This window comes from Scyliorhinus canicula, chromosome 9, assembly GCF_902713615.1.
Source record: "Scyliorhinus canicula chromosome 9, sScyCan1.1, whole genome shotgun sequence".
NCBI classification, from domain to species: Eukaryota; Metazoa; Chordata; class Chondrichthyes; order Carcharhiniformes; family Scyliorhinidae; genus Scyliorhinus; species Scyliorhinus canicula.
In genome coordinates, this window is record NC_052154.1 from 151,574,510 (window position 1) to 151,598,804 (window position 24,295).

General features: G+C 43.9%; 1 protein-coding gene across 13 annotated transcripts in view; it reads left to right on the forward strand.

Annotated features, from left to right (window-relative positions):
• The window catches only part of LOC119971787 (liprin-beta-2-like), a 354,279-nt gene that overhangs the window by 320,834 nt on the left and 9,150 nt on the right, over positions 1–24,295 (forward strand). For 12 of the 13 annotated variants that reach the window (XM_038807902.1, XM_038807904.1, XM_038807906.1 and 9 more), the window contains 9 exons: positions 955–1,123; positions 7,005–7,037; positions 10,411–10,552; positions 15,230–15,358; positions 17,134–17,284; positions 18,054–18,165; positions 21,356–21,444; positions 22,675–22,797; positions 23,632–23,757. In XM_038807902.1, coding sequence (XP_038663830.1) covers positions 955–1,123; positions 7,005–7,037; positions 10,411–10,552; positions 15,230–15,358; positions 17,134–17,284; positions 18,054–18,165; positions 21,356–21,444; positions 22,675–22,797; positions 23,632–23,757 — 1,074 coding nt within the window. The remainder of the gene's footprint in view (positions 1–954; positions 1,124–7,004; positions 7,038–10,410; positions 10,553–15,229; positions 15,359–17,133; positions 17,285–18,053; positions 18,166–21,355; positions 21,445–22,674; positions 22,798–23,631; positions 23,758–24,295) is intronic. The other variant, XM_038807908.1, reaches the window with a different exon arrangement.

Sequence of the window (24,295 nt, forward strand, 5' to 3'; positions counted from 1 at the left end):
TATTCATAATTAAGACCCCTTTATTCTGATCCCAGCTTTGATGCTGAGAGGATGTTTCCCATAGCTTGAGATTAGAGAATTCGGAGATCATTGTCATGAGGTGAAGGATTGTCCATTTAGAACTGAGACAAATACAAATGTCTTCATTTCAGAGGGTTGTGAATTTTTGGCATTCCCTAACCCCAGAGATCTTCGAAGGCTCAATCATTGAATATATCCAAGACTGTGTTTGGTAGATTTTTTGGACACTTAAGAGAATCAAGAGATTATGAGGAGAGTGTGGGAAAGTGAAGTTAAATTTGAAGTTCAGTCATGCAAAATTATTCTTCTTTTAAATAAACCCGTGAGCTTTGTATAGCATTCATTTGCAGGGCCAGAAACTAAGACGCCAATCCTAAATGAGAAATTAGGTCTGAATTGGAAAGCCACCCATTGTACGTCTGTTGATTTTAACAAGCAGTAAAATATGAAGGTTCTGAAATCTTGCAAGCCAACTTTGGCACTGTCTAACCAACCAATGCTTCCATCATTGTTCTGACTAACCAATGTTCCTGTGTGAGGAGCACTCCAGGAATGTTTGCTCTGGCTCGTAGTATTCTGGTGCTCCAGCATCCAGTGCACCATCACGTGAGAACAGGACCAGTTCCTGAATGGGAGAGAGATTACATCTTATAGAAAGTAATTGTTTTTGCAGAAAGCACCTGGCTTGTGTCATTTTCGGAACCAATTGAAGGAGTCAGAAGAATTTTTACTATTTTTTCACTTAATGGCGAAGTGTTTGCTTATTAAACCAGTTGTAGGGGATTTATATGGTTGGAGTGGCGAAGGGGGGGGTGGTGTTTGCACAGGGACTGCCATCATGTTGGGCAGCCTTGATGGACCAAGTCAGCTTTGTATGCATCGTCACAACAGTCCAAAGTGTTTAATAGACATCATGTTGTGTTTGTTTGACAGAACAAGCCTTACTCGAGCAACAGCAAGTACCAGACCCTCCCAGGGAAACTTCCACAGACCAATCACAAAGACAACACTGAACAGTCCCCAGAGAGGCAGATGGTGACTGCTGTCCCAAGCACAACACCAGTGACACCTGTAGACCTGGAGAATACCACTGCCAATCTGAGTATGTATCACCTGGTAACATACACTTCACAAATGTTTTCAGAGATGTTTGCGCCACAGGAGATCATTCAGCCCATTGTGCCTGAGCTACCTGTCTGGACGGGCTATCTAGAATTGCATAGATTATGCAGCACTGAAACAAACCCCAATCAGTCAGTGGTGCCATTAATGTCCAACTTGAAGATATCCAATTAGTCCCACTAATTGGACAATGAATAGCACAGTTTAAATGCAGTAACATTTGTTGCACTTCAGTATGTTTTCCCCACTTGGGTTGTTCCCACGGGATAACTGCTAGCCAATGGGGGAAGGAGGCAAAAGGTGGCCGATGACTAATTGGCTTCTTCTGCAACCTCAAACAGCAGCTTTCCTTCCCGCTTCCCCTTGCATTACGTATCAGTATTTTTTGTTCAACGTAATTATAAGTGACCATGAAAATGATTTGGAGGAACCCTGAAAATTATTTGGGTTTTTTATTACTTGATGTCGGGCTGTCACACACTGGACATTCAGTGTCACTGATGAAAAGTGACAGCAAAAGTAAGCCACTCATTGACCGAGACTCTGAAATCTATAGGCCGCTACAATAGCCCTCTGCTGACCATGTGATAAATTGCAGGTTAATGGTAACAAATTGTAAACTGACTTGCACAGCATTATATTCAAGGTCCAGCCCAACTTGTCTACATCAGTTTTATGTTCCACATGAGCTTCCTTCCACTCTACTTCACATCTCCATCGCTTCTCATCCCCTCACATATATTTCTATCCATTTCTTCCTCACATTTATCAAACTTCTCCTTATGCGATTCACCTCAACCATCTGTGATAGCGAGTTCCAGATTCCCATCACACTCTGAGTAAAGAAGTTTCTCCCAAATTCTCGACTGGATTCAATGCTGCCTATGTTATATTTATGACCCGTAGTTTTAGACTCCCCTGCAAATAGAAACACCTCTGCGTGGGCAGAATTTTACTGTCCCTCACCAGTGGGGTTGCAGGTGGGAAGTCCTGTAACATTACCCACTAGCCTTACTACCGTCCTCCTACCCGTCTCTAACCTATCCACAATTTTATGAGGGCGGAGGAGGCCTAAGGTGGCTTGTCTCTCCTCTCCCCAATTGAGGCCTTTACTTGCCACATTCTTCCCCAGCCTCAATCTGGAGACTAGTGGGAGGAGTTCAGGGGTTGGGGAAGGCTGGCAGTTCATCCTGCTCTGTCTCTGGTAGGGAGGGGTGTTTCTTTTAAGGGCGCCTTTTCACATTGGACCACATCTGGGTGCAGCCACTCTCCACCTCACCCCCTGCCTCTCGCTCCCCTGCTTTTCGTCAAAATGGTGCCATGGGTCTTTTTACACCCAAAATGTGCAGATAGAGCTGCATCTATCCAAATGCTGGCACCTCTGACAGTACGGAGAGTATTGCACTGCATTGGAGTGTCAGACTTGATCGTTGTTGCTCAAGCCCTGGAGTGGGTGAGCTTTCAACTTACCCTATCGGCTCAGGCAACAAGTGGCATGCAACGGATGGGTGTCAAGTGACCCGTGCTCAGTAGGGGCAGAAAATACCTGATCGACTCCTCAAATAACAGAGGTCACTGTGTGCACTGCTGTTTGCAGTTTTTCCAATCGGCTGCTCACCAAACAAGTTTACGTTTCAGCTGTGCTTCAGGGTGACATGCAAAGTATGGATTAGTAAAATTTATCTCTAATGGAACTACGGCTGTATGTTTCAAAAGCGGCAGAAGAACAGCATTAAAGGTTGAGCAAAGGGAGAGATTAGGAGAATATATTTTCCAATAGTCCGTGGTTTGGATGCTGGGATACTGCAGGGAAGAGAAACAAGATGATTCTCGACTTTGAAAAGGGTGAACCTTATTAGTTTAAAAAGAGGGCAGTACGGTGGCGCAGTGGGTTAGCATTGCTGCCTCACGGCGCTGAGGTCCCAGGTTCAATCCCGGCTCTGGGTCACTGTCCGTGTGGAGTTTGCACATTCTCCCCGTGTTTGCGTGGGTTTGGCCCCCACAACCCAAAAATGTGCAAGCTAGGTGGATTGGCCATGCTAAATTGCCCCTTAATTGGAAAAAATGAATTGGGTACTCTTAATTTATTTTTTAAAAAGAAGAAAGGCAAGGGGGTGCAGAAATGGGGGACAAGTGAGGCACAATGGGCTGAATGGCATCCTTCGGCGCTGTGATATTCTATGTGGTAAATATTTGACTTCCATGATCTCGTGAGGCAGATCATACAACCTCCAAAGAAGCCCGACTCATTTTTCTTTGCTGTGTGGAATGCATTGAACCAAGTGTGTGTGTGTGTGTGTGTTTTGGTTCATGGTTTTAACTTCGTCTTTCCTCATTTTATCAAAAAAAATCCTCCTCAAGCATGCACTGCCCTTTATTTCTTGGTGTGAAATTTTAATCCTTAACTTACTGTCAATTGGGAGAGGAAATAAATGGCTCACACCTGTCTGAATTTACAGGACTAGAACATTTTGGCTTTAAACTAATTGGAACGAGGGGTTATCTTTGTATCAAATCCCGTGAACTAAGTAACCATGGTTAACCCAATGGCACAATTTTTCATGACCAAATGTAAAGGGAATGGAGGGAGGCCCGCCGACAACTAAATCTAAGACTTTGAAAAGAAATTGTGATGAAACTCATTCTAAAATAACCTAATGGTAATCAGTCAGGCGTTTTGGTGAATGTTGTTCTCCTAACCACTGCCAAATTGTGACTAAGTCACTGATTCTTTAATTAGTACGGCTCTTGAGTCACACACTGGCTGTTTATTTGACTAGTGTTGCCAGAATATTGGATCATTTGCATGATGCAGCCTGGAGTTAAGATCAGTTGAAATGTTCGGACTTTTAACATTTTAGCCCTTTGCTGATTTTTAACTGGTCAAACTCAGTGATTTCCCTTTCCCTTTTCCTTCAGGAAAACCACGAGTTAGAAACTTGACTAGTTATGGAAGTTAAACAGAAGTTGTATTTAATTCATTCCCAGGATGTGCCACTGGCAGAAACCGCCTCTTTTGCACATCCCAGTTTGTCCAAAGCTTTGATGTGGGATTGGGGATAAATATAGGCCCAGATCAAGTAAGGGTGGCAGCTTCCTTCCTACCTCCCATCTGTTCATTCCCTTAATTTCACTTGGGGAAGGAAATCTGTCTCCCTTAACCGCTCTGGCCTGCATGTTACTCCAGAACAATTTAATTGCCCTCTGAAATGGCTTAGAATTGTGGAAACCCTACAGTGCAGAAGGAGGCCATTTGGTCCCTTGAGTCTGCACTGACCTCCGAAAGAGCACCCTACCTAGGCCTAATTTCCCACCCAACCCCCATAATCCCACCTAATGTTTGGACGCTGAGGGGAAATTTACAATGTCCAGTTCACCGAACCTGCACATCTTTGGACTGTAGGAGGAAACCGGAGCACCTGGAGGATACCCACTCAACCACATGGAGAATGTGCAGACTCCACACAAATGGTCACCCGAGGTCAGAATCAAACCCAGGTCCCTGGCTTTGTGAGACAGCAATGCTATCCACCGCCACCATGCTGCCCTTAGCAAGCTGTTCAGTTATATTCAAAAAGGCATCACACTACACCTTCTGGAGAACAATTGGGGATGGGCAATAAATGCTGGCATTATCACCTATATGCCATCAATCTGACGACTTTTAGCAGTAGCTTTGACTGATATCAGCTTCTTCCATTTTTAAAGCTGTTTTCAAATCCATAAACTATCATGGTGTGATTTTATGTTCCCCAAATTATTAGTACAGGGTTCTGAGGTTCACATCAAAAAAACACTACACTACTGTACCCTGGCCTCCTATTAAAACTATTGATAAACACAGGAACTTTTTCATTCTTAATCTTCCCGAGGAATCTCTGCACTGACATAAACCAGCTAGCTTTTGTTAACCTCTCGATGCACCATCGCGCACAATTTCAAAATTGTAAAAAAAAAACTGCAAACTATTCCCTGTTGCTACACTAGTATTCCGATGACAACCCATCAGACTGCTGAAGGAGGGAATGCGAAGGCTCTTTGTCAGTGGCATGTTAACACCTATATATTGCCTTGCTTGGAGTTTAACTTCCTGTTGATTAACAGCACTTCTTGTCATGATATTTTTGTGACAGTTCTCTCTCAGCAACTGCTTTTGTTATTGTAAGTTGCTACGTCAACATTTCCCCTTCATTTTTGCAATGTCTGGTGTCACGGCTGGTTGCAATCTCTGGCCACGAGTCGGTACAGTGGAGTGAGTTTCGCAAATCTCTCTTGGAGCTGTCATCTCTGGGCTAGAGGCTTGTGTTCACCACAAACAGTTTACACAAATAAATTTAATGGTCCATACTTCCATTCCCTGGGGGTTGTACCCCACTACCCATTCGCCCCTTCCCGGAGGTCCACACAAGGACTGCACATGAATTTTAAAGAACCGATGGACAATTACCCTGCACAGGGAACCATCTGAAACTCTAATTAAAATCGGGTACTTTAAATGGCTTGACTCTCTTTCCAGAATAGTCACCCAAGAGAAGTTAGAAGGATTAAAACTACTTTAACTGGTCCTGACCCCACAGCCCGACCTTCCTCAACTATCCCCCAATCACCATCCTCAGCCCTTCAACACCCAGCACCAATGGCCTGACTATCCACAAACCCCTCATCGACCAGCCACAACTCTCAGCTGCCCTCTTCACCCCTTCCAGCTAGCATTTCCACCCCACATCACCCCCCCCACTCTAGACTACAATCCTGACCACTCAATACCTCCCCTGACCACCTGATTTCCTTCCCCCCCCCCCCCCCCCTCCCGCAAGCCCATCACTCACTTACCTTACACACTTCCATTCTCTAAAGTGGCCGGCAGCCAGGGCAGCACGGTTGCCTCATGGCGCCGAGGTCCCAGGTTCAGTCCCGGCTCTGGGTCACTGTCCGTGTGGTGTTTGCACATTCTCCTCGTGTTTGCGTGGGTTTCACCCCCACAACCCAAAACGATGTGCAGGATAGGTGGATTGGCCACACTAAATTGCCCCTTAATTGGAAAAAAAATGAATTGGATATCCTAAATTTATTTTTTTTAAAGTGGTCGGCACCTTGAGATTTACCTGGTTTATGGCAGCTGGTGATCCATAGAATCCCTGCAGTGCAAAAGGAGGCCATTCAGCCCATCGAGTCTGCACCGACCCTCTGAAGGGGCACCCTAACTAGGCCCAATCCCTTGCCCTCTCCCCACATCTTTGAATACTATGGGGCAATTTAGCATGGCCAATCCACCGAACCTGCACATCTTCGGAACTGTGGGAGGAAACTGGAACACCTGGAGGCAGCCCACTCAGACACGGGTTAGATGTGGGTGTCACTGGCTGGGCCTGCATTTATTGCCCATTTCAGAGGACATTTAAGAGTCAACGACATTGCTTACTGGTCTAGAACACATGTAGACGTGACCAGGTACGGCTGGCAGGTTCCTTCCCGTAAAGGCATTAATGAAGGTCCTGGGTTTTTACAACATTTGGCAGTGGTTTGCTGGGCACCTTTTGGTTACAGATATTTTAAATTCTAATTTCACCATGGTGGGATTTGAACCCGGGCCCACAGAGCATTACTGTGGGACTCTGGATTACCAGTCCAGTGAGAGGACCACAACATCACCACCTCCCCTGACTGACTGTCCTTTGGTTTTTCTAGGCTATGTTTTTAGATGGTTTATTCTGTGATTTGCTGGCTCTGTTGCTTCTTTGTTTTCTTTTGCATGGTTTTTGCTGCTTTTGGTTGTTTGGTCATTTTCTAACTCTCCCTCTCTGCCGCAAATCTTCTTCCTTTCACCTCTCCACATGGCTTGCTACTTTTCGGGATGGAAGATCGTGGCAGGAGTGCCAGTGCTCCAACTTTAGGTACTGTACTGCGTGTCCGTCCGCAGCTTGCTACTCGAGAGATTTCCTCTTTGTTTTCTGAGCAATATAAAACGTAGATATACTGGCACTTCAGTTACAATGGAAGTGAAGCTAGTGTATGTAATTGGAGAATTAGGGATACACAGAATTGTTACGGTGCCAAGGAGGCCATTTGGCCTGTTGTGTCTGCACCGGCTCGCCAAACGAGCATCATGACTTAGTGCCATTCTCCTACATTTTCCCCAGACCCCGGCACACTGATTCTATTCAAGTATTTATCTAATGCCCTCTTGAATGCCTCAATAGAACCTGCTTCCACTGCACTTGGAGGCGATGCGTTCAGACCCCAGCCACTCGTGTGAAAAAGTTTTTTTCTCCGATCACATTTGCTTCTTTTGCAAATCACTTAAAATTTGTGCCCTCCTGTTCGCAATCATTTTATGAACGGGAACAGTTTCTCCCCATCTACACTGTCCAGCCCCTCATGATTTTGACACATTTCACATCTGGGTAGATATAGGTACATCTGTCCCCTAACATGTACTAAGTACTGTTCACCCACAGCCCTGTGCTCATTGACCCACATTGGATGTCAGTCCCTGATTGTTTCAACATTAAAATTCTTATCCTTCTTTCAAATCCCTCCATGGTTCCCTCACCCCACCACTGTAACCTCCTACTTACAAAATCCCTGCAGTGCAGAAGGAGGCCATTCGGCCCATTGAGTCTGCACCGACCCTCCGAAAGAGCACTCTACCGAGGTCCAATCCTCTGCCCTATCCCCGCACCCTAACCTGCTCATCCATGGACACGAAGAGGCAATTTAGCATGGCCAATCCATCTAACCTGTACAATTTTGGACTGTGGGTGGAAACCGGAGCACCGCAGGAAATCCATACAAACATGGGGTGGGGATGTGCAGACTCTACATGACAGTCACCCAAGGCTGGAATATAATCCGGGCCCCTGGTGCTGAGGCAGCAGTGCTAACCACTTTGCAACCGTGCCTTCCAATATTTCTGTACTTCACCGATTCTAGCCTACTGGCCATACCCATTGCATTTCCCCCACAATTGCTGGTCATGCCTTCAACTGTCTAAGCTCTAGAATTCCCTCCTAATGCCTTTCTTCCTCCATTAATATTATCCTTAAAATCTACCTCACCTGTCCTAATGTCTCCTTTATTGGCTTGATGTCATTTTTAATTTGTTTGCTTACACTTCTGAGAAGCCTCTTGGGAGTTTTTTTCTGTGTCAAAGGCGCTACATAATTGCAATCGGTTGTTACTCTTGTTGGAGCTTGGAGGGTCAGTGGAGATTTGCTTTCGTTGGAGGCTGAGTGGCGCGAGGGGGGGGCAACAGTTGGCAATCAGTAGTGGACACAGCCCTGGGTACTCTCTTTTGCAGAGTATCTGCCTATTCTGTGAAGCATAGACGGATAGCCCCGTCACAACCTTCTTGTTCAGTTACACGTGGATACTTGGAGATCTGAGAAGCCACAGCTTTGCCAAATTGGACATCCACCAGCAATAACTCACCAGTGTTAATTTATCTTCTGACGAGAGTGCAGGCAGCTCTCAAGATGTTGGATCAAAGCTGTGCGCTTTCTTTTCCAAATATGCATATTGGCCAAGTGTATGGCTGTACATCACCCCTCTGTTTAGATAGGCTGCCGAGGTAACTTTTACTTCATTCCGTGAACTGTTTCCAAGAAGTAAGTTTCTTGTGATTCAGTTTTTTTTTTAAAGTTGTTGCTTTCAAGCTTGTTCAAGAACATGAAGTGGACAATAGGGTGGGTTATTAAATGATATGGGGAGTGAGCAGGGGAGTGAAATTAGACTGGGTGGGATATTAAAAAGTGTGGAGAATGAACAGGAAAATGGAATTAGCTTGGGCACGATATCAAAGTGTATGGGAGTAGATTCAGACTGGCTGAATTGTGATCAAGACTCACCAATATTAAATGCACCGGTCACCCTGTTTATAGGTTAGAACAGTTTACATCTCTGATGTTTCTGTCAGTACTGTATGGAGCAGAGATTTCCTCCAACTAAATATTAGGAAGACGGAAGCTGTTGTCTTTGGTCCTTACTACAGACTTCATTCCCCGACCATTTGCTTCATCCCCCTGCCTGGCAACTGTGAGAACCAGACTGTTTATCTTGACCCCTAGGTGAGCTTTTGATCAGATTTCTGCACCGTCACCAAGACCATCCATCTCTATTACATCAACCAACTTTTCTCTTGTCTCAACTGCGGCTGAAAGCCTCATTCATACCTTTTGCCCTTTCTAGGCTTGGCTTTTCCAATGACTCGTGACCAATCTTCCATCACAAATATCAAGTCAAATAAAACTCTGCTGCTCCATATCCTCAGTTGCTTCAAGTCCCATTCACCCATCACTCTTGTGCTGACTTCCATTGTATCCTGATTAAGCAATGCCTCGATTCTAGCATAAAATCCATCCATAACCTTGCCCCCCTCTATCTCTGTAATCTCCTCCATTCCCACAACCCTCTGAAATATCCTCACTCCTCTAATTCTGGCCTCTTGAGCATCCCTGATTTTAATCACCCCATCATTGGCGGCCATGCTTTCAACTGCCTGGGCCCAATGCCCTGGAATTCCCTCCGCACGCCTTTCTCGCTCGCTCCTTCGCTTTCCTCCTTTTGAGCATTCCTTAAAACCTATCTGTTCAACCAAGCTTTCGGCCATCTGTCCTATGATCTCCTTATGAGGCTTTCTGTCAAATTTTGTTCGATAAAGTTCCTGTAAAGCGCCTTGGAATGTTTTACTACATGAAAGGTGCTATATAAATGCAAGTTATTTATGTAAATGCTCTGTAGTTGTGGTGCTTTACAATCTTATGACATCATGCAAAATTGGCTGTCCGTCTAAGGAGAGTAGGAGATGTTCGATGTCCAGTAAGGCAGCCCACTCGAAACCTTCCATATACTGGCCAATCGCAGAATTTTTAAATAACCATGTCATTCCATTAGTATTGCATCCACGTGAGAGGTTTAGCATCTCATCAGAAAGACAGCACTCCCTCAGCACTGCACTGGGGGCGTCAGTCTAGATTTTGTGCACCGGTCTCTGGGGTGGGATGTGAACTCCAGACCTTCTGACTCCTAGGTGAGAACGCTACTCACTGAGCCATGGCTGACACATGATCAGCAGGGTTGTGTGGTGAGAACAGATTAAATGTGCACCCATTAATCTCCCCTTTCTATAAACCTTACCCTGCTGCCATGCCTCAGGGGAGCTTGTTACTGGAGATGGTGATAGATTAGCTGTTTAAATGCAAAGCAGGCGAACTCCAATTTGCATTTGGCTTTGTTCATGTGTTCACTCAAATGTTTCCCACTTTTTAGGAGAGTCGGAGAGAAGTGTTGACTCCACTTTTAGTTCACCTGACCTTTCACCTCTGTCCTCGACCACTGAAGCTGACCATTTCCCTTCGATTTCCCCCGAGAGCAAAAAGAGCAGCAAAGGCCTCAAGAAATTCCTGGGAAAGTGAGTCACCTCAATCTCAAATGTTTCCACGGTGTAAGCTGGTTGTAAATTGACTGCTACATGATGAGTTTAGCTTCATGATGACAGGGTGCCCTCCACTTCCAGTAACGCAATGGTGGTGTTAACATATGTCACACAAGATTATTTATGGTTAATGTGAATATAAAGTGATTTGTTTTCTTTGTTCTCACTGTAATATGCAGTTTGCCGAGGCTTTGTAAACAATCGCCTTCGCCACAGATACCTTGGGGCGAGCGCCATTCAGTACTGGTCTCCACAAATGGGACCAGACGGAACGGCACTCGTTGGGCCTCCTAGGGGATCGGATGCCCCTTGGTGCATGCCCTCTGGGCAGGGTGGTACCCTGGCACTGCCGCTGCCAGCTGGGTACCTGGAAGTACCAGACTTGCACTCTGGCAGTGCCACCTGCCAAGGTGCCCAGGTGGCGCTGGCAGGGGCACTGCTAGGGTGCAAGGCTGGTACTGTCAAGGTGTCGAGCTGGTATTTCCTTGGTGTCGATCGGGGGGGGGGGGGCGTGCCCTGCTCAGGTGTTTGGGGTTGGTCCCTCTCCTAGTATGTTGGAGCTTGGAAGGGATGGGGGGGTTGAGGGTTCTGTATCCTTAGGCTGTGTCCCTTGGTTCTGGACATCCCCATTGTCAGGAGCATCCTTCTTGCATCTACCCTGTCTAGTCCTGTTAGAATTATTGTAGGTTTGTATGACATCACCCCTCATTCTTCTGAACTTCATCGAATCCCAATCCTAACTTCCTCAATCCCTCCTCATATGATAGTCCTTCCATCCCAGGAATCAGTTTGATAAGCCTTCTCTGCACACCCTCCAGAACAAGGGCATCCTTCCTCAGATAAGGAGACCACAACTGCACACAGTATTCAAGGTATGGCCTCACCAAGGCCCTTTATAATTGCAGCAAGACATCCCTACTCCTGCATTCCAATCCTCTCGTTATCAAGGCCATCAATTATGTTATTGCACTCTGGGGCAGCACAGCAGTTAGCACTGCTGCCTCACGGCACTGAGGACCCAGGTCAATCCCGGCCCTGGGTCATTGTCCGTGTGGAGTTTGCACATTCTCCCCATGTCTGTGAGGGTCTCACCCCCCTCAAAACTCAAAAAGAAGAATTGGGTACTCTAAATTTATTTTTAAAAATTATGTTATTGCATTCTAATTGGCTTAAGAATCACAATGTTAGCAATTGCCCTCTTCTACTATCAGAGGCTAATGCTGAATTAGAATCATAGAATCTCAACAGTGCAGAAAGAGGCCATTTGGCCCATTTGAGTCTGTACCAACACTTCGAAAGACCGCCCGACCTAGGCCCTACACCCCTCCCTGTAACCCCCACCCTCAAGGGAAATCTAGCATTTCCAATGCACCTAACCTACACATCTTTGGATTTAAGGTAATTGACTTGAGGGATGCATAATCAATTTGTGATTGGTGAAGGTAGGCAAGATCAGTTTTTAATTGTTTTCTCGAAGGTGATGGTCATCTATTGATGCCATTTTTCATTGTCCTCTGACTGGCCCTCTTAAGTTGATCTTTTCTCTACACCTTGCTATAACTGTAACATTATATTCTGCAGTCTCTCCTTCCTTCCAAGGAGAGGGGCCATGTTTTTGAGGATGAGAGTGTGGTACAGGTGGGTAGGCTGGAGGAGGTAGATGTTCTGAGGAAGGATGTATGAGCAATTTTGAGAAACCTGAGGGTCGACAAGTCCCCTGGGCCAGATGGGATATATCCAAGGATTCTTTGGGAGACAAGGGATGAGATTACAGAGCCTTTGATCTTTGGGTCGTCACTGTCCACGGGGATAGTGCCAGAGGACTGGAGAGTGGCGAATGTTGTTCCGCTGTTCAAGAAAGGGAATAGGAATGACCCTGGTAATTATAGGCCAGTTAGTCTTACTTCTGTGGTCGGTAAGTTAATGGAAAAGGTCCTGAAGGATAGGATTTATGACCATTTGGAAAGATTCAGCTTATTCCAGGATAGTCAACACGGATTTGTGAAGGGTAAGTCTTGCCTCACAAATTTGATTGAATTCTTTGAGGAGGTAACCAAGTGTGTAGATGAAGGTAGAGCAGTTGATGTCGTATACATGGATTTTAGTAAGGCGTTTGATAAGGTTCCCCATGGTCAGCTCATGAAGAAAGTAAGGAGGTGTGGGATAGAGGGAAATTTGGCCAATTGGATAAGTAACTGGCTACCACATAGAAAACAGAGGGTGGTGGTGAATGGAAAATTTTCAGACTGGAGACCAGTTACCAGTGGTGTACCACAGGGATCAGTGCTGGGTCCTCTGCTATTTGTGATTTTTATCAATGACTTGGAGGAGGGGGCTGAAGGGTGGGTCAGTAAATTTGCTGATACACCAAGATTGGTGGAGTAGTGGATGAGGTGGAGGGCTGTTGTAGGCTGCAAAGAGACATTGATAGGATGCAGAGCTGGACCGAAAAATGGCAGATGGAGTTTAACCCTGATAAGTGTGAGGTGATTCATTTTGGTAGAAAAAATTTGAATGCGGATTACAAGGTCAACGGCAGGGTTCTGAGGAATGTGGAGGAACAGAGAGATCTTGGGGTTCATGTCCACAGATCTCTGAAGGTTGCCACTCAAGTGGATAGAGCTGTGAAGAAGGCTTATAGTGTGTTAGCGTTTATTAACCGGGGGTTTGAGTTTAAGAGCCGTGGGGTTATGCTGCAACTATACATGACCCTGGTGAGACCACATTTGGAGTATTGTGTGCAGTTCTGTAGGAAGGATGTGGAAGCATTGGAATGGGTGCAAAGGAGATTTACCAGGATGCTGCCTAGTTTGCAGGATAGGTCTTACGAGGAAAGGTTGAGGGAGCTAAGGCTTTTCTCTTTGGAGCGGAGGAGGATGAGAGGCGACTTAATAGAGGTTTATAAGATGATGAGGGGGATAGATAGAGTGGACGTTCAGAGACTATTTCCTCAGGTGGATGTAGCTGTTACAAGGGGGCATAACTACAAGATTCTGGGTGGGAGATATAGGAGGGATGTCCGAGGTAGGTTCTTTACTCAGAGAATGGTTAGTGTATGGAATAGACTGCCTGCTGTGCTGGTGGAGTCGGACACTTTAGGAACTTTCAAGCGGTTATTGGATAAGCACATGGAGCACACCAGAATGACAGGGAGTAGTATAGCTTGACCTTGGTTTTGAACAATGCTCGGCACAACCTCGAGGGCCGAAGGGCCTGTTCTGTGCTGTACTGTTCTATGTTCTATGTTCTTCCCTATGTACGGTATGCATTGTTTGTACAGCATGCAAGAAACAATACTTTTCACTGTATACTAATACAGGTGACAATAATAAATCAAATCAGATAAGGTGTCAAATACTCATGGGACCATCCCTCTCATTAAAGTTTGTTTCTTTTACTTATTGCTAAGATAAAAGAATGTTTTGATATCTTCCATTCCCATTCGTTCAAAATGGGAGAAATACGCTGTCATGCCCCATGATTGATATCTTGAGCTCATTGTCTCAAAACCTTGTTTACTTGATATTAAACCAGAGACCCATCAGACCCTGTTTTGGGCAGGTTATTTGAAAGTTGCTGTTGCTACTTCTGTGGTTACTTGGAATGAGTTACTTTACTTTTAAAACAAAGAATAGACTGGTAATGTTACTTATAACCTTAAAAGTAAAAGAACTTTACAAAGTACTAATAAAGTAGGTGTAGTGTTATGGATAGAATATAAGTGAGAACAGTTTTCATGAATGCTTTTATTGAGATAAGGCAGCATGTAAAGTCTAAAATCATGAATTCATTGGATGCCTAATTGATTTCCAGGACTTCATTAAAACAGGCACTTATCAATATACTTTTGCTGAGTATGTTTTTGATGTATAACTTGTGCTTGGTAGAAGTCAATACAGAATAGTTTCGTAAACTTACAAAATGAAAGATGTTGCACAAAGTCTATCAAAAATACTTTTCAATGCTTGAAAGTGATTTGTCTGCTAAACATAACACAGTACATTCAACTAACAGATATTCAAATTTAAAAGAATGCAGAGTTACAAAAACTAATTACAGAACAGAATTCTAAACATACAGAATGACAGATGTTTACACAGTGTGAAATAAATTGACTTCCCTAAAACATCAAGCTAAAATGTACTAATTTAATGTACAAGGTTGAATGTTTTAATACTTGTTTATTTTTACACATAGGGCTTTGAATTTAGAGGTCAGAGTTGATCATTTTAATTGCGAGAGAGTTGGATAGTTCTGTACCAGTAATTGTTCAACCTTGCCATCCATCTTACATCACCACCATAAGGCCATATGTTCTTTGTCCCTTGTCAAGTTTGAGTGTGATGCTACGACCAAGTCATGTGATGAGCTTTGTCCCAGAATTCCGCATAAAACCATGTTTAGTTGGCATACTTCGATTGTGTCTAAACTAAACTAAAACTAATCATTAAAGATCAATTTTCCTACAGCCTGGACCATTATAGACATACCAATGGAAAATTCATTTCTACAAGCTGTAGTTTAAACAAACCAATGGAGGTCTCATTTAATGTAAAAACAGAAACTGTCTCATGTAGCTCAAACCTTCTATTCTCCGACCAAATATTACAGCACAGTCCTTCTGTTTTCTCTCTTCCCTCTTACTTTCCCCAGAATTAGAAGAACCAACTCCACTTCACTTCAGGATGATGATGAGGGCCCTTTGGAATTCAGGAGAGGCGGCTTACGAGCAACTGCTGGACCCTGTTTTGCAAGGTCCAAAGATTGGTCATGTCCGAGGATGTGAGTAGGCCCAGAATTATGCATCTTTGGCAATGTAGTCAATCACACACCAGAAAGAGTGGGATGCTTGGGCTGACTTTCCAAGTATGAATGGCAGTGGGTGTATATTTGACATAGGTGATGGAAAGTTACCAGGAAAGAATGGATTAGTTTGCATAAGATAGTGGAACTTTACTCAAAGATGTAATAGAGAAACACCAAAAACTGAAAATATAAAGAATTGTCAGCATGGATTTCAAAAGTTAAGGTCTTCCTTGGCAAACCTTGTTGAATGCTTTGAAGTGGTAACAAAGTGAGTAGACAAGGGTTATGTAGTAGATGTAATCTATTTGGATTTTTCAAAGGCCTTTGATGAGATGTGGCATAGCAGTATCCTGATTTAGGTCCATGCAAGTGCAGGTTGGTGATAGCACAATGGATGGCAAGGTGGGGGGGGGGGGGGGGGGGGGGGGGGGGGGGGGGGGGGGGGGGGGGGGGGGGGGGGGGGGGGGGGGGGGGGGGGGGGGGGGGGGGGAGAATTACTCATTGGAAAAGTGAAGTTCCACGGGGGACCACTGTTCACCGTTTTCAACATTTACGTTAAAAATGTGGATTGAGAATTAGAAAGGCAATTTCAAAATTTGCAAACCATATTAATTTTGGGCTTTGGTTAAACCAAAGAACTGCAACAAAATACAGGAAGGCATTAATGCATTTGCTAAATGGGCATTTAGTTGGCAAATACATTTTCAACATAGATAAGTGTACAATTTTGGAGAAAGAATAAAGAGGCTCAATACTAATTCGATGATAAAGAGTTTGAATGGGAAAGAGAAGCAAAAGAATCTAGAGGGTACAGATTCCCAAATCACTAAAAGGCAAGATGCAGCTTAATCAAACCATTTACAAAGCAGGAAATTATGGTTAAACTTGTATACTGGCTTCATCAGACCACAGTTGGAATAGTTCGCATTGTAATATGCTCCATATTATAAAAAATTATAGAATGACTGGACAAGGTAAAAATATGATTTATATGGGTTACACCTGAACTATCTTATAACAATCAGAAAAGACTAAACGGGCTGGAGATCTTTTATCCAGAAAAAAGGTGGAGGAATGACTTAATAGACACCTAGAAAGTTGCAAACATCATATAGGAAAGATGTTACCCGCTCAGGAGAGAGACCAATATTGGGAATTATCAGTACTAGATGGTCACTCCTAAATCAAATGGGGAATTCAGAAGAAACTTTTTCACCCAGGGAGTGTGAGAATGTGGAATGTGCTAGAACAAGGAATGTTTGAGGTGAATAGCATAGTTGCTTTTGAGGGAATGCAAGATAAATGCATGAGGGAGAAAGGAATAGAATGATTTGTTGGTGGACTAAGATGTGAAGGAAGATGGGAGAAAGCTTGTGTGGAGTATGAGCATTCACATAGGCCAGTTGGACTGAATGGCCTGTTACGACACAGTAGATTGTATGTCATTCTGAAGTGAGATACACAGCAAGAAGTGGAAGAATAGATTCTGACCTCACTTTCCGAATATTAGACAGGAAAGCTTGCATCCTTGCCATGTATTTTGTTGGGGAAATTACAGGCAGAACACTCAAGATATGAGAATGATGCTCAGTCCCTATCCAAGGGAAAGTCACTGGAATGGCCATTGGATGGTCAGGCTTGGGTAAAGTAAATATGACTGATTAATGGTAAGAAGTTGGCTGGCTTGTGCATGAGCCGGAATATTCCACTTTTACACGATTGTACCTTAAAGCTTCTACTAAATTTTTCAGAGACCCGAATGCACCTTTTTCTCAGTGGACAACGGAGCAGGTTTGCACTTGGCTCCAGGACTGTGGGCTTAGTCAGTATGTGGCTTTGGCTAGGCAGTGGGTCACTTCTGGACAGACGCTGTTATCGGCAACACCTCAGGAGCTTGAGAAGGTAAGTCATAAGCCATAATCTGAAGAAATACTAACTTCATCGCCCAAAAAGTTTCTGGGTTCAAGCCCCACTCGAGCATATAAACTAGGCTGACACTCCAGTGCAAGGAAGTGCTGCACTATCAGATGCCTCCCAATGCCAGGGACCCATGTCCAATTCCGGCTTTGGGTCACTCCATGTCGAGTTTGCATGCTCTCCCTTTGTCTGCTTGGGTTTCCTCCGGGTGCTCGTTTTCTCCCACAATCCAAAGATGTGCAGGATAGGTGTATTGGCCATGATCAAAGTGAGAGGTTACGGGGGTAGGGTGGAGGAGTGGACATATGTAGAGTGCTCTTTCAGAGGGTCCGTGCAGACCTGATGGGCCAAATGGCCTCCTTCTGCACTGTAGAGATTCAATGGATTCTATTCTATAGATTCTATGGGGCTGTTTTTCAGATGAAATGTTAAACTAGGACCCTGTCTACCACCTCAGATGGATGCAAAAAATAAATCCACAGCCCTATCTCAAAGAAGAGCAGAGTTCTCTCTCTGGTGTCCTGGCCAACATTCGTCCCTCAGTCAACACTACTGAACCAGATAGTCTGGTCGTGGCATGTTGCTGTGGGTTTGTGGGAGCTTGCTGTGCACAAATTGATTACTCTTCAAAAAGTACATAATTGTATGTAAAGAGCTTTGGGACACCCCGAGATCATTAACGACACTATATAAATGGAAGTTCTTTTCATTTAATCTTTTGAATATATATTGTTTTGATCATTTTTGAATGCAGGAGCTTGGAATCAAACATCCACTGCACAGGAAAAAAATCCAGGTGCTGCAGAAGATGGTCAGTAATGGACAGAACGACAGCCCAGGGAAGCTGGACCATATCTGGGTAACACGTAAGTACAATCCATGGTGTGAGAGGATAACTTCGATCAAGGGTCGAGTTTCCACTTTGGGTGCAGCCGGTGATCCTGTCAAAAATTGTATCCAAAATGGAAAGATGCTTTAGAGAGAGACGGTGAAGAAAAGATTCATTAGGATGGTTCCATGGTTCAGTTATGTGGATGAAGTAAGAGGGAGACAGTGCTGTAGTCATAATGTCACTGGACTAGTAACCCAGAGGAGCAGGTTCTAGGGTCCTGGATTCAAATCCCATCATTGCACTTGATGGTGTCTAAATTCAATCAGTAAACCTGAAATATAAAGTTAGTCTCACCATGATATTATTGTTGATTGTTGCAAAAAACCCATCTGGTTCACTAATTTGATATTCACATCCTAACTCTGTCTTCATGTGACTCCAGACCCACAGCAATGTGGTTGACTCTGAACTGCCCTCTGAAATGGCCCAGGAAGCCACCCAGTTCAAAGGGGAGTTGGAGATGGGTAACAAATGCTGCTTTGTTAGCGATGCCCAGATCATTGGAGAAGAGAAGGTTGAGAAGTGGTTTGATGGGAGGTGTTCAAAATCATGAGGGGCGGGGCGGCTGGAGAAATTGGAGGGAAGGCCAACTACCAGAAAGCACTGATTTAGAATGATTGGGAAAAGAATCAAAAGCAACATGAAGGAAAAACTTTTTTATTCAGCGAGTGGTTGGGACCTGGAATACACTGCCTGAGAGTTTGATGGAGGCAGTTCCTATCATGGCTTACAAAAGATGCAAACACCTGAAGGAAAAACATTGGCGGGTGTGGGGAAATGGCAAGGGATTGGGACTAGCTAAATTGTTTCTGTTGAGAGCTGCCCTGGTTCGATGGGCCCAATGGCCTCTAACTATTCTATGATTCAATGAAAAGGCTGCTGGTTTTGAGAAGTGTGTTTTTCAAGTTTCTGCTCAAACTAATTTACATACTGCCGTATGCAAAATCTGTCATGAACCAGTGCATCCCAGAAACCTTTTGGATAGTGACGTTTTGAAAAAAAACTGATTTAAGCAGTTTTCCATTATATATTTAAGAGTGATACTTGATGCAGCTTGACTAATCATTCATTTGCCGCCCCAGCATCAGTCCACCACCCCTTGTGAGTAACCTGATTTAAATAATTGAAAATTACTTTAAAAGAAAACATACAGAACCATTTGCTTTAGATTGGAGTACAGCCTTTTATCAAGAAAAAAGCGACTCAGCCTGTTCACATTTTCCTGGTGGGTATATAACCTCTCAGTTCTGGTATCACCATTGAGAATCTTCTTTTTTTGCACTTTCTCGAGTGCTACTTCATCCTTTTTCATAACATGGCAACCAGTACTCCCAAATGTGGTTAATCTTTCTATTTTTCTTTTTCTTAAAAAATATCTTTATTCAAGGCATTTTCACATATACCAGAATCTTTCTATTTTTCAATTCTATCCCTCTAGAAATGAACCCTAGGTGCTTGTATTGCTTTTAATATGATAACCTAATTTTAGCCATTTTGCATTTGTATTCCCAATCCCTTTGTTCCTCTTTTCAATGGACACTTACAGCACCTGACATCCCAGTTTTTCATGGTGATGTACGCCCATTCAGGCTTGACTCCCCTTTGAACTGGGTGGTGCTACTTAGATATTTGAAGCAGAGGGAGGCTTATTGCATACATGTGTGATACTGGAAGGAAAGGGATAAATGTACAATCTGAAAAGGAGCAATTAAAAGTTGGAAGGAGCTTGTGTGGAGTATAACCGCCAGCATTGACAATTAGGACAAAGAGTCTGTGGTTTGTATGTGAAGTAAGTCTGCTTTAGCACTCACAAGTGAACTTTGCCAAATAGAAGTCCCTCTTTAACACAGCTGAGTGGCTTGTTAGGGTATTCCGAGCCAACCACATTCCAGAGGGGTCAGAAATCACGTACATGGTCAGCAAATCTCCTTCTCTAAAAAAGATTAGCCAACCAGATAGATTTTTACAACAATCCTGTAGTTTGATGATCACCATTACTGATCCTAATCTTTTATTCCAGATTTATTTAATGAACTAAATTTAAATTCCTCGCAGATGTGGTGAGAACTGAACTTGTGACTCTGGACCATTTGTCCAAGTCTCCAGATCACTAAACCACAAAACTACGATGCTACTGTTCCCCTTGTCATACTGCACCCAGGCTGAATAAAATGTTATGGCATCTCTAGTGTTACTTGTCTCGTTTGAATACAGGCCCACCATCCTGTCCAGCTACCATTCTAATTTCTCCTGTGTCAAATGGGCCACCCTCAGTTGGCACCATTCTACTGCTTTGCTAAACCCATCTTCAGTCATGCCCAGGACCAGAGATGGATTCAAGCGTACAATCCTCCTTCTGAGACCGTGAAACCCATGGTTCTTAAATTCATTACATCTTGGGGGTAAATTTGTCCCCTCGATTTACAAGCCCATCTGAGCAGGATTGAATATCAGCCGTAGTTGTAATTTGGGCATTACATTTGTCGATGCCCATTTCAAACCAATACTAATTTAGCCCCCCCCCCCCCCATCCACTAATTTTGTGTAGCTCTCCTGTGACAAAGGTGATAGTAACTATGACAACAACAGTAACTATTGCACTGGGCTGAGACTGTTGGCCCCGCTGCAAAATTTTGGACACTGATATAACAGCTCGTTAACAAACAAGTAATGGAACGCAAATGTAGTTTATTTGCATAGAGTTTGTGATGTGCCGGAAGGAAGGCATAACTTTGAAGGTGCTTTCTTTTTGCATGTGGCTTGGGAGAACCCACCCTACTTTGGAGAGGTTCGACACCATGGCCACAGCTTCGTTATTCTGCACAGTCATGTCATGTAAGAAGAAAATAAAATTAGATGGTTCGGCTTTGGGATGCAAACAGAAAACGCTGGAAGTATTCAACAGGCATGGTACCATCTAGGGAGAGAGGGACAGAGTTGAATTTTCAAATTGAGCTTTGACCTGAACTGAAAGATGTTAAGATGAACACCTTTTCAGCAGTGGCGAGGGCGGGAAAGAGTCAGGCAAGAGGGAACGAGAGATTAACTGGTAAAAGGAATGATAGCGCGAGGCAGCAAAGTGTTTAATTTGGTTTGTGTTGCTTGCATCAGGCAGTTAAACTGCATTCGTCTCCTTTCACACTCTTGTCTTGCCTTGTTCTCAGGTTGGCTTGATGACATAGGCTTACCTCAATACAAAGACCAATTCAATGAAGCCAGGGTGGATGGGAGAGTCCTCCAGTACTTGACTGTGGTGAGTTGGCTCACTGGGATAAGAAACTTGTGATAATCAGATTATAAGGCGAGATCTAAACTTCTCTGAATTGAAGGTTTAAGTGCTGCACTACCTGCATGATGTGCAAAGTGTAGTTTAATCCAGTGTTCTGCTACTAACATATTGCTTTGATAGGCCTTTGGTTACCTGGCTTAATATCTAGATATGTGATTCGCTGTCAAAATTTTGTTTGATATTTGCTCCTGCGATGCTCCTTTGGATGTTTGACTGTATTAATGGCTCCTTTAGAGTTCAAGTTTGTTTTTTCATCCCGTTCCAAGTATTTTAGAATTTGCTCTTGTTTCTGCTTTCATAATCCTTTCAGGCAGCACTTTTCTGATCGCAACAACTGTGTAAAAACATTTCTTCTCATCCCCGCTCTGGTTCTTTAGCCAATGATCTGTGTCCACTGGTTGCTGACTCTGCTACCAATGGCAACCAGTTATTTACTCGTATCAAAACTCTGTATAATTTTAGCCACCTCAGTTAAATTTCCCCTTTACCTTCTCTGCTCCAAGGAGAACAGCTCCAACTTCTCCAGTCTCTGCACAGAAGTCCTTCATTCCTGGTATCATTTTAATGAATCCTCTCTGCATCCACTCCAAGGCCTTGCTCTCCATCCTATTGTGTGATTCTCTGAATGAAATGAATGAAAATCGCTTATTGTCACAAGTAGGCTTCAAATGAAGTTACTGTGAAAAGCCCCTCGTCATCCCCTCGGGAGGCTGGTACGGGAATTGAACCCGCGCTGCTGGCCTTGGTCTGCTTTACAAGCCAGCTATTTAGCCCACTGTGCTAAATCAGCCCCTAAAATTAATTCAGTATTTGTCATATCACCCATCAATGGAGGCCCATCTATTAAAGGTTCAGCATTACATTCTTTCTTTTCCATACTCTGCAAATATTTCTGGAGACAAGTATCGGGCATGTCATTAATAGCCTTTTCAACTTGTCCTGTTGCCAACAGGCCTGTAGATCCAGATCGTCATGTCAAACCTTAAATGCCATAACAATTAAGGAAAACTTACTTCCACTGGGAATCCATGTAATGGTCAGTCTCCGATCCTTCTCCCACGGTGCTTGACTACACTGATTTGCAAGCTGCCACTGTGGAGCTTGTTCCATAAAATGCACTGTGAGCAGGAAGGTGAACAAGCTAACAAAGCTCTGATATTGGAATGAGCATGAAGAGTTCTCTCTCTTTTGCAGAACGATCTCTTGTTTCTAAAAGTTACCAGCCAGCTGCATCATCTGAGTATCAAGTGTGCCATTCATGTACTACATGCCAACAAGTTCCACCCCAACTGCCTTCGACGTAGGCCTTCCGATGAGGTAAGGAGTTCCTTGTCAGTCGTTGGTGAGGACAATCTTGAATGAAAGGTGGAGAGTGTGGACAGAGGCTTTGGTGGGAAACATTATCTAGGTACAGCGCAGATAGAGCAATCTGACTGGGGGAATGGCATATTGATTCTCAAGGCTATAATTTGGTCCCACTCATCTTAAGTGCAGTCTTCTCTAATTCCTCCCATCCAAACTCTCCAGGGTTACATCTTCACATATCCCCATCCACTCAACTTTCATGACCTGTGAGGTGGGTGACTCAGCCGTGGTTCAGTGGATAGCAAGCTCACCTCTGAATCAGACAGATGGTCATGGGTTGGAGCCCCACCTGAGAGACTTAAGCACAAAATCTCGACTGACACTCCCAGAGCAGTACTGGGGGAGTACTGCATCGTCAGAGGTGACGTCTTTGAGATGGGGCATCAAACCGAGTCTCCATCTACCTTCTCAGGTAGACGTAAATGGTTCCAAGCCACTATTTCAAAGGAAGGAACGTGAGTTCTACTCAATGTCTCGGCCAATATTTCCCTCAACTGAGATCTAAAAACAAATTATTATTTTGATGTCTGTGGGACATATTCGGTGTGGTGATATCAGGCTCTCTTTTACTATTCTCATTTCCAGCCCCCCCCCCCCCCCCCCCCCCCCCCCCCCACTTGGTTCTGTTATCAGCACTTACTGTTTAAACAAATTCTCTCTCACAAAAGACACACAAGATGTTGAAGTTCTCAGGAATTATTTGGAGAAAATCGCTTCTTTAAGATTCTAACAACTGAAGAACTTTTAAGATTTCAAGGTTTAATAAATATTTTCTTTTGTAATCAGAATCAAACCTCTCCATCTGATGTGGTCCAGTGGTCAAACCATCGTGTGATGGAATGGCTGAGGTCGGTGGATCTCGCGGAATATGCGCCAAACCTTCGTGGGAGTGGCGTGCATGGTGGTCTTCTTGTAAGTGTGTCATTTCAAACATCTGTTGTTAAACAAATCCCCTCATTGTCAGTGGCAAATGATGTACACTGTTTTTAGACAGATATTGGCTCTGAACAATAAAGGTATCTTTTATGGATATGGTGCATTAAAAATAGTAAAACATTCCAAGGTACTTAACGGGAAAGTTATCAGTCAAAATTTGGCACTAAGCTACTACTTGTGTCAAAGAAGGTTTTAAAGGGGTGTTTTAAAAAGGATGAGAGCGAGCGATAGGGAGGCTTCGAGAGGGAACTTCAAAGCTCAGGGCCCAAGGAGCGGAAGGCATAGTCACCAGTGGTTGAGCAATTAAAATCAGGAATATGCAAGAGAGGAGTGCAGATACCTCCAAGGATTGTGAGGTTGGAGGAGGTTACAAAGATATGGAGAGGCAAGGCCATGAAAGGATTTGAAAACGAAGATGGGAATTTTAAAATCAAGATTTTACACGGGCTCTGCAAAGGGCAGTAAATATGATGCTGGTAATTATTATAGGAACATAGAAAATAGGAGCAGGTGA